Source organism: Zeugodacus cucurbitae, chromosome 4, assembly GCF_028554725.1.
Source record: "Zeugodacus cucurbitae isolate PBARC_wt_2022May chromosome 4, idZeuCucr1.2, whole genome shotgun sequence".
NCBI lineage: Eukaryota > Metazoa > Arthropoda > Insecta > Diptera > Tephritidae > Zeugodacus > Zeugodacus cucurbitae.
In genome coordinates this window covers 48709596-48723528 of record NC_071669.1, presented here as the reverse complement: position 1 = coordinate 48723528, position 13933 = coordinate 48709596, and the positions used below count along the sequence as shown (strand labels likewise).

General features: G+C 31.4%; 2 protein-coding genes across 12 annotated transcripts in view; both read right to left on the bottom strand.

Annotated features, from left to right (window-relative positions):
• Positions 1-108: 108 nt before the first annotated feature.
• On the bottom strand, positions 109-1507 carry LOC105220949 (60S ribosomal protein L8). Its single transcript, XM_029046140.2, has 3 exons — positions 1387-1507; positions 945-1098; positions 109-878 (listed from the first exon to the last, which is right to left on the bottom strand). The coding sequence occupies exons 2-3, from the start codon at positions 1080-1082 to the stop codon at positions 246-248; spliced, it is 771 nt and encodes a 256-aa protein (XP_028901973.1). The 5' UTR covers positions 1083-1098; positions 1387-1507; the 3' UTR covers positions 109-245.
• A 5438-nt stretch (positions 1508-6945) lies between these two features.
• The window catches only part of LOC105220953 (serine/threonine-protein kinase mig-15), a 72585-nt gene continuing 65597 nt past the window's right edge, over positions 6946-13933 (bottom strand). For 9 of the 11 annotated variants that reach the window (XM_029046135.2, XM_029046134.2, XM_029046136.2 and 6 more), the window contains 7 exons: positions 10468-10965; positions 10249-10404; positions 7924-8091; positions 7692-7841; positions 7475-7609; positions 7288-7362; positions 6946-7210 (listed from right to left, as the gene is read on the bottom strand). In XM_029046135.2, the coding sequence (XP_028901968.1) occupies positions 7037-7210; positions 7288-7362; positions 7475-7609; positions 7692-7841; positions 7924-8091; positions 10249-10404; positions 10468-10965 (1356 nt within the window). In that variant the 3' untranslated portion in view covers positions 6946-7036. The remainder of the gene's footprint in view (positions 7211-7287; positions 7363-7474; positions 7610-7691; positions 7842-7923; positions 8092-10248; positions 10405-10467; positions 10966-13933) is intronic. The other 2 variants (XM_029046137.2, XM_011197537.3) reach the window with 1 other exon arrangement.

Sequence of the window (13933 nt, the reverse complement as noted above, 5' to 3'; positions counted from 1 at the left end):
AACTCAATATTAATGTATCTACTCAATGTCATTCGCGTCAGAGATCAAACTAAAAATGATATTAAAAAAATATTTACCAAACAAAAAATAAATTCAAAAATCACAAAATTCCATTTTAAAATAAAAATGTTTTTATTTTTAATGCGTAAATGTGAATCCATTCGATATTCACCAACAAATACACATTCTCACTTTTACAATATTCACTCCCTTCAACTAAACCCTCATTGTTGTCCAACTCCAGCTTATTTGTCCTTGCTGTCTCCCTTACCACCACGTATTCTACCGGTACGACGGGCAGCGATGAGACCGACCTTACGACCAGCAGATGTACCACGCTTGACTGTGGAAGCTTTACCAATATGTTGATGGTTACCACCACCGTGAGGATGCTCAACGGGATTCATAGCAACACCACGAACCTTAGGCCAGCTGTTGCGTTTCACCTTGTATTTGTGGTAGGCACGACCAGCCTTCAAGATGGGCTTGTCGATACGACCACCACCGGCAACAATACCAACCATAGCACGATTGGCAGAGGGCACAACTTTCTTGGCACCAGATGGCAGCTTAACGCGAGTCTTCTTGGTGTCGGGATTGTGGGCAATTACGGTGGCGTAGTTACCAGATGTACGCGCCAAACGGCCACGATCACCAGTCTTCTCCTCCAAGTTGCAAATGATGGTACCTTCAGGCATCACTGACAGTGGCATCACATTGCCGATTTGCAAAGTGGCTTTGCGACCACAGTACACGAATTGACCGGTATGCATACCCTCAGGGGCGATGAACAGTTCCTTACGGACCTTGTAGCGGTAGGGGTCACGGAAGTGCACTACAGACAATGGAGCGCCACGGCCGGGATCGTGGATGATTTCCTGAAATTGAAATATAATAAATATATAAGTAAAACTTTTAAATGACAATTATTTTCTGTAAGTCACCTTAACAACACCACGGATGTATCCATTGCGTTCAGAGAAATCCAAAGGTCTCAATTTAGCGGCTCCCTTACGCCTCTTAACATGGGCCTTGAAGACGGACCCAGCGCCTTTACGTTGTGCACGAATAACACGACCCATTTCTGGCTTTCAATATCTACAGAAATCGAAGAATATACACATTTTATATTAGAAACGCACCATTACATTTGTTATAAATTTCGTGTATATGTGCCAACAAATATGTGTACATATGCAGCGCACTAGCCATCACCGCCAAGTTTTTAAAGAGTTAACAAAATGTAAATAAAATTGGGAAATATATAAAATATTTTCAACTTCGTTGTAATAATCATTCTAATTTCACTTTTAAATAATAATTTTGCGGTGATGGCCCGTATAATTGGAAATATTTCAAGATTAAATTTGAGCACAAAGCACCCACCAAGCCTGTAAAATTAGAAAAGAAAGAGAAGTAGGAAGAAAAGTACAAAACATGAGAATTTGACAATTGGCAGGCAGTGCTGCCAGCAGTAATGACAGCTACTCAACACGAGCACTATTGTGAATGGAGCATACTTCCGTGCAGGTGTGTTATTCAAGTTGTTATTCCGAAAATGTATGAATTGAATTTTAATTAAAATATTATTATTATTAATGAATAAAGTTTAGAAGAGATATTGTATACTGGCTTCGCTGACCTAACATGCTCATTAAACAGTCAAACAAATTGCTTATATTTGTCATGATTTGATGCTTAACCCTTTTGTGAAGGCAAAATATAGAGTTAATATTAAACGCTGAAGTTCAATATCTTTATTTCTTTCTCAGATATTATTATGATTGATGATATATAATGATTTTTGGACCGATTCTGAATATGAATTTAAATAATTTATTTTTTATGTCCAAATATACGCTGCAAGTTTCGTGCTTCTCATGTCCTTGTAAGGGTTAAGTTCTATTCCTTTTTATTGGCTTCTTTACCATATCTGTAGATTCCGGTAAATAATACCGCTAAAAAGTGTTTCTCTGATTTGAAAAGAATTCTAAAACTATATTTGGCGATTTTAATGTAATGTACGCATTATTTAAGAGATTGTTGATGCGGCTGTTGTTCCTCAAATAAATATGTACTTCCAGCTGAAAGACCTTTACCAGAAAAGATTTTAGACACACATAGTTATGTAGTAGATGGAGCTTAAAGGAACTCATTCTTTGCTGACGATCACATACAAATGTAAGTCTACAGATCACGATTATATAGAAACCAAATGTGATCATGGTGGGATAAAGTATCAACTAATGCTTTGTATATAATATTTATATATACTACGTATAAACAAAAATATTAACATAAATTGTAATCCTTAAATCTTTAAACGATAATGTACAAGAAGAAAGCATACCATTACCACCACCGTTTCTAAGTTATCGGAATCAATACGGCTTTTATCCTGCGAAAGATTACTATATCGGCGATTTAACACTACTTGGATCGGTTGATCTTAAGAAAACACACATACACATAAAAAGGATAACCTGTTGAATGTAAAAAGTACAAAAACAACACATAAAATATAAACCTAATTTTGAAAACTTATTATGTTGCTACATTTACGGAACACCCTAATGTACAAATATTTAAAATTAAAAAAAAAATCAATTTTGGAATTGTATTCTATTAATAAATACATAAAAACGACATTACACCATGCAAATGAACGAAGAATTAACTACGGATACTTTTGAAAATATACTTACTAATTCATAATGAATCATTTTAACATTATTAACATTCAACAAACAGCAGTAGGAAGCCACACTATTTCCTATATGAGAACCAGTAAATTTTTTTCTCATACTCGAGTATTTTATTCAAATATGTTTCTAATTAATCTATTTCAAAAACAATGATACGCAGTTTTCAGTTATTATATTCATATGTAACCGTAAATAATAAAACTCAAATGTATATAGTCATACACTCGTCTTCCAAAGCCACATCTATCTGAGTTCTTTTAGTTCTTTGCCTCGCATGCGATTTAAGACAATCCAATTGTTGGCCAAATTCCAATGCTTCCATTACATATGTGGTTTGAATTCCTCTACAGCATTTATCAATAATGAAAACGTTGAAGTTCAATTCAGTCTCAAGCAGTGTGTTCTCTCCAAAGCACAACAATTCCCGACACTTGCTATATTCAACCGCAGCTTAAGCTTTAGAAGCTTGAGGAAAAAATACACATTTCTTTATTTATTTTTTTACCATTTTAATTTTGAGATTATATATATATATATATTTCATATTTATTTCAATTAATATTTAGATATATGCGCCTTATTTGCGCATCAATGCGCCCAATTATATATATATATAAAAATAATAATAATAATGTGGTTTCGATAGTGAAAATTATGAAGACAGCATACAAAGGGTTGGCAGGTTAAGGGTTATACATTAGATTTCATCAAATACGCCAATTAACACAAATCCAAATACATTTATTAATTAATTATATAACTTATAGGTTAAAAACGAACAAACAAACAAATATACATCGATTGAAGTAACTTCCAATGTGGCTTAAAATTTCTAAATTTGCATATACTTTTTTTGTTGTAGATTTCACAAAACATTATTTTTTTCTGGTTGAAGAACACGAAAAAGCTTAGTTAAAGAAAAACCGCAAATGTTGTAGGTATGTACTCGTATGTATGCGTTTTGAAAAGTCACAAATAATTATCGCTAGGCTGCATGCTTAACTGGGCCACTTCAATATGAAGCGCCCACAATGCATTGCGACAACAAAAGCACAAACTGATTGATGCTTTTACAAATACAACACACAAAGAGAAACGTTAATTAGCAAATATTTTGTAGAAAATTATAATTTTAACTGTTTTTTTCGCATTACAGTTACAACATTAGAGTTGGTATGCTTATGGGTGCGTTAAAAAATACAGTTATCGGTACTGATTGCGGGGACATGTAAGAGTGTGAGCGTGAAATACAAAAACATTTAGCTATACATACCGATACTGAGCGCAGCAAAAACAAAAAAAAAAACAAGAAATGTTGATAAAAGTGTACTAATTACAAATTAATTGTGTTGCAGCTCCATATTTTCCGTTTTTGCTTCTTTCTATTTATGATTGCATGTGTTAACTCTTAATTTGTTGCTTTGCTTCTTTTTTTCATTTATTTTATATAAACTTATTTCTGTTGCACCACCAACGCATTTATATATATATATGTTTATTTATATATATATATCTGTCTGTATGTATTTAAATTTATTTTTAATTCATTTGTGTGTTTGTGTGTGTGTACGCATTCATTCTTTTTTATTGCGAGAGCCGTGTTTTGGGCTCTTTGTAAAAAGTTCAGTAAAAAATGCTTAACTAGGCCGTTTAGTATTCTTATGTATGTATATAAACTGCTTCATTTATTTATTTAGCTTTCTTTATACTTTTATTTTATGCTTTAATATTTAATTTTTTTTTGTTTCTTTTTTTTAATTACTAATTTACTTCATTTCAATGCTTTGCAGTCGCACATTTTAAGTGTTATGACTGCTTCATTTTTAATGTGTCTATTTGCGTGTGTGTGTGTGCCACGTGTGTACCGCTGGCTGTCAAATCTGCGTTTTTTATGCTAATATTATTTTAGTGTATTTTTTTAATAATATTCTCTTAATGCACGAGACCCCTTCTTCAGACTTCACTCGCTGCTGCTTTTGCTATTTGTTTTTGCTTTTTACATACATCGATCTCGAATTTCATACGTTTTACATAACCATTTCGTGTTTCCATTCCATTTTCATGCATTTTCGTATTAATTGATATTTTAATTATATGCTTCATTCATTTGTATTTATGTACTATCACTTATGTTTTTACAAATGGCGTTTAAAATTTTTTTTTTTTTAGCATCAAAAAAATAAACAAACAAAAAAAACAATTTACAACACATATCTATGTAATTACATACATAGTAAGACAAACCTAAATACAACCCAAGCGTGGGCGGGGGACAAAATATAAACTACTACTTTTTTCATGTAAAGAGTAAAAATGTATTTGTGTATATAATTAATAGTATGTAATAAATTCATTACAAAAAGAAATATTTATATTTTCATCATACATATGTATGTACATATATATGATAAATAAGAAGAAATATATACGTTAGCTTGCGTATATTTTCACATACATATAATTAATTTTAATTTATTTTTACTTTGATATTTGTGGTTCTCGTTTATTGCAAGGACAAATTGGCTTAGCTTAAAATTACGATTTCAATAAAAAACATTAATGTGTGCAAAATTCAATTGCTTTAAAAAATCAATTTTCGAAAAACAAAAATAAAAATTACGAATACCGTTGCAATGTGTATTGAATTTGTCATCGAAATATTACAAGCTGTGCTTTACAAATTCCAATTCCATGTAAAACTTTTTTGTTAAAAGCATTTAGACACGTACAGTTATTGCTCATAATTCATTTTTAAACGCTCATCTAATTCGCTTTCTCTCTTTTTATTTGCATTTCGCGACACTTTTAGGCATTTCTATTTTTCATTTTTCAATGTAGCTTGTGGTACACCGTTAGTCTCTGTTTTTTCGCGCAGTTTTTTTCGAAAACATTACCGAAATGTGTAATTTGTTTAAATATAACAAAAAATTGGCACGCAATGTGAGTGTTGCTCACACAAATAACATTTCTTCTTTATAAATTTATTTAAATAAAAATCTCAACTTTTTCTAAATCAGCTTCCGAGAACAGACAATGTTGTGCAGTGGAGTTTGGCAAAATGACCAAATAAATTTGAAATTGTCATTAGCAATAAATAAAATAAATAGTGGTTGGCTTTTATTAGCATTTTCGAAAATCTAATACATATATAAACTGTTATGCGCACACTTCAAATAGCGCACAGCGTATACTGAGAGAAACTTCGATTAAAAAAAAATATTTTTCATAGCTTGTGTAGTTTGTGCTGTAATATTACTGAAAAATATAATTTAAAAAACATTTTGAAATTATTTTCAACATAACCTCATTGAAGTAAGCTTTACAAAAATTAAAAATATCTTTAATTTCTTTCTAATTTTCATGCATATGCTGTTAGCTTTCATTAATTTAAATTTTTTAAATTTATATTTTCAAAATTACTTTCTATTTTTATGCATAAAACATTTGTTTTAAATTACCAATTTTGAACTTCCAATAAAATTTTAACAAAAACAAAATTCAAAATAGTTTCTAAAAATATTGAAATTTAAAATTTTTGAAAAAAAAAATATTACAAACGCTGTGCGCCCACTTTTACTTGTGCCTAACCTTGTGTTTCAATGCAAATATCGTCTGTGTTTTCATTCTATATTTCTTAAATCAATTTCATTGCAATAATTCATTTCCATGCTTCATTTTTTTGTTGTTGTTGTTCTCTATATAAATTTCCATAACACAACTAAATTACATATTAAAATACATGTTGACAGCGTGCTGCGGTAACGCTTAGGTGCATCCATTTCCATGTAGCTACAGCGTACACGTATTCTTCGATACTATATTATATATATATATATATATGTTTCAACAGTACCGCCTCAGGGTACACGCTCACTCCTTACTACTTTCCACGTTTTGGCATTTATATTCCAAATTAAATTAGCTGGCGTCACATTTCGAAACATTACTCACTTCACTTGCGTCGTAAGTCTGCTAATGTTTTTTTAATGTGTATATGGGTGTGTGTGTGTTTTGTTTTGCTTAGCCAGCATGCAGTATTAAGCATTTTATTTGTTTTTTAATCTGTCTCGTTATTGTTGTTTTTTTATTATTTATATATTTAAAATTCTCTTATAATTAGGAGAAACAAAACGTTCGATTGTGTCGTAATCAATCAGCGTTATGGTTATAATTTCATTTTCAATTTTGTTTGTTTTTGTTTTCAATTAAATTTCTTCACTCTATGCTCTACGCTCTCATATTTGTTTTTTGTTTTTTTTTTTTTAATCGTACGTGTTACTACGTTGCGCAATTATATCACTTCGAATCCTTGGAATTCTCTGTCTGACTGTTTACCAATTGGCCATGCCTGGCTTGTTGAGTGTCATGAAGTAGATTTGACATGATGATGCACCTTTGGCACTACTAAAGAACACCTTGTCATTGCGTTCGCACAGGAATTTCAAGCGCTGTGCCTTTTTGTGCATAAACACACCGTCCAAATGACCGCTTTCGACCGAACGAATCTGACGATAGAAAAGTAAAACATTTATTTGTGGTTAAAAAGTTACTTAAATCCATCAATTTCAGTGAGTGTACTAACCTCTATTGCTTTATTGCCCCAGCCCATGATTTGTCCTGTACCAATGTAGGCCACAGATGTCGGCATTTCACCCCACTGTAAATGAGAATGATACGAATGATAAATACTTTCAATATAATAAGTATTACAAATATTTTATATAAAATATATATTAAAGTCTGCTGTAAGCAAGGATTAGTAAGTGTACCTGCAAAACAATATTCTTTGAAACTCGTCCAACCGTATTTACATAGACACCTTCATTGTCGTAGCACAACAAGAGCTGCATGCCATTCGAATTTGGAAGCGCCACTATACAATGCGGAATGATTGCATCATGAGTCTGTAAACGATGAAATAATCAATAATTCAGTAAGTCGTATAATGAAAAAAATGATACAAAAATCTTATAAGCTTTCACTTACATGTTTAGGAAGATAAATATCGTATACTTCAGCGGAGTCCAAGTCTACAGCGTGGAAACCCTCGGCAGAACCATAAATCACTTTAAGACGTGATTGATCCTCTATGGTGAGATCAACTAATAACGGACGATGCTCTAAATCGCCGAAATTCTAAAGCGAAAAAGTGTGAAAGAGACAGACGGGGAAATTTTTTGTTATTGCTCCGAAAGTTTAGCGCACAAATTGCACATACCTTAAATGCCATAAATTTGTGATATGGCTTGGGGGCCCATGCATAAATTTCAATCGAGTCTTTTAATGCGATCACTAGGAACTTAATCCTTTCGTATTTCACAATTTTAAAATGTACAGCACCTTGTAAATCACCAACATTGATCCAGCCATTGCGACGTTCCACTTGCTACAAGGGAAACAAATTTTAAGAAATTAATAAATAAAAAATACAAGTAAGGAAAGGCTAAGTTAGGGTGCGACCGAACATTTTATACTCTCGCAATTTATTTCTGATGTAATTTTATTAAGATAACACAACATTTGACCTATATATAAACGGCATAAAGTTAGGGATGCAAACGATGCATTGATGTTTTCGTAAAAAAGCATCGATGTTAGCCATCGATGTCTCGAATCTAAAAACATCGATGCATCGATGTCACTTTCAACGATGTTTTATGTCGATGTTTTATATAAAAATTTTACTTCCCACCTTCACACTTTTTCGGGTAAACGACTGTTTTATAAACCCAGGGCAACTATCACGCAGAAGTAAAATCGAAAAGAAATGACAGTGAAAAAATTTTCCATATCGTTGTTTTGAAATTCTGTTATTTATTGAGAAAAAACTTTAACAGACATATAATGAATAAAATGTATCAACTTAAGACGTACGTCGATGTTTCGATGTATCGATGTTTTAATGGCCGATGTTTTTGATTTCGATGGGTTTTGAAGAAACATCGATACATCGAACCATCGATGTTTCATTTCACATAAAGTCCACTAGAATAACGAAAATCATCATATATAGTGTATGAGGGCTAAGGTAATTACTGAACTGATTTCATTAATATTCACCACCAAGGTACACTATATCCAAGACTATAAGCTCATTTAATTTTGCTAATACATATATCTCACATATTAGCCGATATATGCCGAATCAAGCCCACCGATTTTAACAATTTTTCGTACAGAGGCATACTATTAGAAGAAAAAGATATCCTGTGAATTAAATTGAGATATCTGAGAGATTTACCGAGATTTTCGGTGAAAAATTACCCTTAGGCACTAAGTTTTTCATGTTCAATATAAGGGACCTTGAGAAGTTATAGTCCGATCACGACATGGGCGTGGTTGTTATCCGTAAGGGAAATTACTGCAGAAATCTTGGTTTATATAGCTTTAGTACTTTACGAGATATGTACAAGAAACTTATTAGGGGGCGGGCCACGTCCACTTTCACAAAAAATTACATTCAAATAGAACGTGTTTCTAAAAACCAAGGAAGTTTGGTTACAAGTTTTTTTTTACTATATTCTACTAACATGAAATTGACCGAATTGTGTTTGGAAAAATAAAACCGAATAAATTCGTTCCTTATGCCTAAGGCAGACATATGGTTTCTGTACTACGATATGTACTACAATAAAAGCTCTAGAAACCATATACCAGCATAGTGACACACATGTAGTATTGTACTATGTTTACATCCATCAGCTGATGCAAATAAATTCAAGCAAAATATAATTATGAATAACAGGCAGGAAAATTGATCCTGACTTAGTTACAACTCCAAGCAATCTTAAAAAATTATTGTCCATTATAATAATTACATATTTTTCACATCATTTCTTTCAAATTTTGTTTTTTGATTTCAATTTATTTTGAATTTAATTCATTTTCTGTATGTCAAAATGTCAGAAAACATATGATTGTGGCAGAAGAGCTTTAATCTTTCGGTGTGTTCAATGTAATCCATTGTAGTACATTTCACAACACCACAAAATTTCAATGGTTTCTAGAACTCTATAGTAGTACGGAACACCATTTGCCTTCAAACAAAATTCGGAAAATCGGTGATACACATATGGTTTCTGAAGCATACTACAATATATACTACATGTCCGTCTCAGGTATTAGAAATACAATTCAGTGAGAAAAGATCGATAAGCGAAAATAAGAAAAAAAGGATGATCACAAAGTTGACGTGTACAAAGGGAATCTTGTTTTAAATATCTTCTGAAGGTGTCTTAAATTGAATGCCAATATATATGGATGATATATATGCCAATGCCAATATATGTATATCGATGTCTCCAAATCGGGGCATTAATATTCGTTTTTAGTAATAATTCGACTCTAGCGCCACTTATAGATCATAATGTCTATAATCTTCTACTAAATTTCAGGAATTAGTTGAGAATATGCTTTGGTAACGAATGCGGACTAGATAAAGAAACAAACAATAACTTCTATATATTGAAGTCCATTGGTTTACGCTTAACATATATATTTCTCCAAATATTCGCTATATTTCGTATAATAGACGTAAACTTACATCAGAAAGTCCATCGGTACGTAGGATTTTCGATTTCAGCCATGACAAATAATAAACGCGCACACGATTCTTCTTTCCAGATATGGTAACCAAAATATTTTGACCCTCTAGCACCTCCATTTGTTGGAAACGACGACGCGAGATCAGTTGATACACCTAGAAAATAAAAAATATCAATAAATAAATAGAACATATAATAACAATTGCATTTGTACGCACCTTTCCCTGCCCGGAGCGATCCAGCAGCATTAGACCATTCTCGGTGCCGATCAACAGATTGACACCCCACAATGCTGCGCATAATATCTCCGAATTGAAACGTTTCTTGTATTTACGTATTTCTGGTGTGTCGCTGGTCGCCTCATGCGATGTCGGCGTCACATTCACATTTATGTGCGATTCACGACGCGTTGGTCCCGAGCCGCCAGCACCAAAACCGAATGTGAGGAAACTGCGCTGTTTCTGTTGCAGCGCATAGGCGTGCGGTGGCAAATTGCAGGATGATGATGGCGGCGTTGAAATGTTGGAAGAAGAAGAAGCAGATTTGTGCAATAAATTAGTAATACTGCTGGTAGATCTAGTTTTGCTAATTGAATTTTTCGGACTATTCTGCCGCGACGTGGACGACAATGATATTGTCGACTGCGGCGAATTGTTCGAACTGATAAACGACTTTGATGGCGTGGAATGCACTGATGAGTTGATGGCCGCTTGATACTGTGGTGTAACGGCACGTAAGTAAGCCAACATATTACACATGCACACACAAATACGTTTCAATTTAGCGAGGATTGTTTTGTTTTTTTTTTTTTTTCATTTATTTATTTTGTTTGTTGTTTAATTTTTTTGCAATTTTTTTTTGTTTCGATTTTAAGAGAGGAGAGAAAATAAAAAAAAAAGAATTGTTAATATTGTTTTTGCTTATATTAAAGTTAATAAAATATTATTTCTATTTACACATACATATACAGTTATATAAAGTTCATTTTTTAGTGTTAAAGAATAGTAATATTCACCACTTGCTTGTATGCTTGACATGCGAGAGAGCGAGCTACGTTTGTGTTTTACACAAGTAAGAACCTATCACCAGCGTGTAAATACATACATACAAATATGGTATCGAGTAGTGTTACGCATGATTACGCGTGCATTACATGCAAGTAAATGCCTTGAGAAAAAATATTATTTTATGAAAGCGTTTAATTTTTGCTAACAAAGAAAACTAATTTTTAAGTTCATATGTTAACGGTTATTTCAAATGCTATATATGCAGTGTTGCACATATAATCATGCGTAACGGTAATGTAATGGAGTATAAAAATTAATTAAAATATACGCTGCCACCCATTTCATTTCAGTTAGTTATATGGAATTAGTCTATATAGATGATGGTTAGTTATACTATATAAAATATATAATATACGCCTTTTATAAAGTTGTAGGCACTAGCGACTTTTGAATGCAAAAACTAGAAATCTAGATAATTATAGATAACAATATGAGAGAGGTATGTGTTAAGTCTTTCCCCAGACGCCATGGAATCGGTGGTACAAAAAGAAGAAATAAAGAACTTGTCGAAAATGTTTGCAATTATTTAGTAGCTGTGTTTATTATACTTGTGTGTTTGTGTATGTATGTGTGTGTGTATTTATATATAGTCTGTGTATGCATATATTTGCTAATTTCAATTTAATTGTTTATATAAGAAATTATTATTTTTTAATTTTTTTATTTTTTTTAAATATTTTTTTGTTTCTGATTTTATTAAACTATAATACGCATGTGTGTTACATTATGTGTTGCATGTCTAGACGAAACTATGATATGTATCAATGTATGGATATGTGGGTATTTGTGCCTTGAAATAGTTGTAAGTAAGTATTAACGATTGTTTTGTACTATTTTATAGCTAATTAAATATTTTTCAGTAAGGTAATTTTTTTTTATTTTTTTCATGTAATGGTAATTTCGAAAGTTAATTCCGGAGCTTAAATAAGCGCTAATTAGAAAATAATGAAAATAATGAAATAAATAATTATTATTTAAAATAATATTTAGGGCAGTAGTCTGCTTTACAGGCTTCAAAAAATCGATTTTTTTGTTTTGTTTTAAATCTCTTCCAAAACTATCCAAGAATATGTCTTTAAAATTTCATAGGCCAATTCGACATATTTTCGAAGCTAGAGCAGTGTTAGTGGCCGAGCATGGAGCAGGTGCTCAGGCAGACCTTTAAAGCGCGTTTTCTCGAGTTTTCATTTTCACAAGTGTTAGAAAACGGTGCCGGCGATAGCAAAAAGAATATATGTACGATCGAAAAAAAAACCAAAGTGATCTAGCTTCAGTATTCAATTATCTTCTATTTGAACTAGACAAAAGTAGTTGAAGTTGGACAAAAGTATTATTTAAACTACTTTTTTTGCAACTTAAAGTCAATTTTTTTTCTTAAAAAAGTTAATTTTTTTTTCAAACTTCGAAAAAATTTGGAATTTTATAACTTCTTCGGTATTTTTAGTTCATAAAGAAAATAAACTTATAAGAATTAAAAAAAAATTGGTTCGACTGTTTTAGATGCATCGCACGACCTCCATCATCGGCACCGATTTATAAATGCAGACTCCAGGCGCTCCAGAAAATTACTTACAACTTTGAAAAAATTTCAATATTTTTTAATAATAAATATTGTTTTTTAAGCCTTAAATATAGTACACTATCGTCTTAAAATTCCGTTTACCGCAATCATTTCCTTTCCTTTCAAAAAAAAAAAATTGCTAAAAAACGTTTTTTTTCGGCTTCTAAAGCAGACTACTGCCTTAAGGATATCAATAACACATTATCTCCTATATTCAATATCTGATATATTAATTGAAGTAAAATATTATATTTAATATTTCATTATTGTGAGGGAGTTTTAATGTATTTTTCGAACTCGAAAGGTGTAATGGACAGTATTAAGTTTTATAAAATATTATTTCAAATTGTTTATGTACATAAATAATATTTTAATTGTTTAAACATTTAAAATCAAATTTATTTCTATTGACATTAAATTTACTGTGAAATTTAGATGAAACGAAAAGAATTTTGTATTTGTAGTATTGTTCCCAAACAAAAGAATTTACTTTACATTTTACAAAGACTAAATATGATATTATCCTTGTTTAACGCTTTTTTAACTTGCCGCCCAAATGTAGGCAACGTTTAAAAAAAAGGTATCATGGGAAAATTTTGGTTTAAATAGTTCTTATAAGAGAATACTATTAACAAAACTATTTGCTTGCTTTTACGATTTTTCAACATGAGCATAAATACTTTTATAATTTATAAGATGTACAAAGAACTTATTAACTAAACATATATCAATTTATAACGCACAGATTTTGAAAACATAGGTTAGTCACAATTAATTAGAAGACCCTTTTATGCAATAAATACATATAATATATAGTTTCGAGTTCAAACTGGTATAACGGATTTAACTGATACTAGCATGCCACACAGAATATAACAAACATACGAATTATTGTATTAAAATTAAAAATAGGTTTATTCCACGCAAATTAAAACAAATTTAAACATTTACATGAATGGTAACACTGATTTACACTCATTTCTAAATGTATGCGAACAATAAAATTTGTTGTATATACTTTCAGCTTGAAATATATAATATATTTCGTGAAATGTA

Bases quoted from the DNA above. Each gene is read 5' to 3' on its own strand.
- LOC105220949 (XM_029046140.2), bottom strand. From the start codon at position 1,082: ATGGGTCGTGTTATTCGTGCACAACGTAAAGGCGCTGGGTCCGTCTTC. The intron at 879-944 runs GTGACTTACAGA...TTTCAATTTCAG, and splicing joins ACATCCGTGGTGTTGTTAAG to GAAATCATCCACGATCCCGG.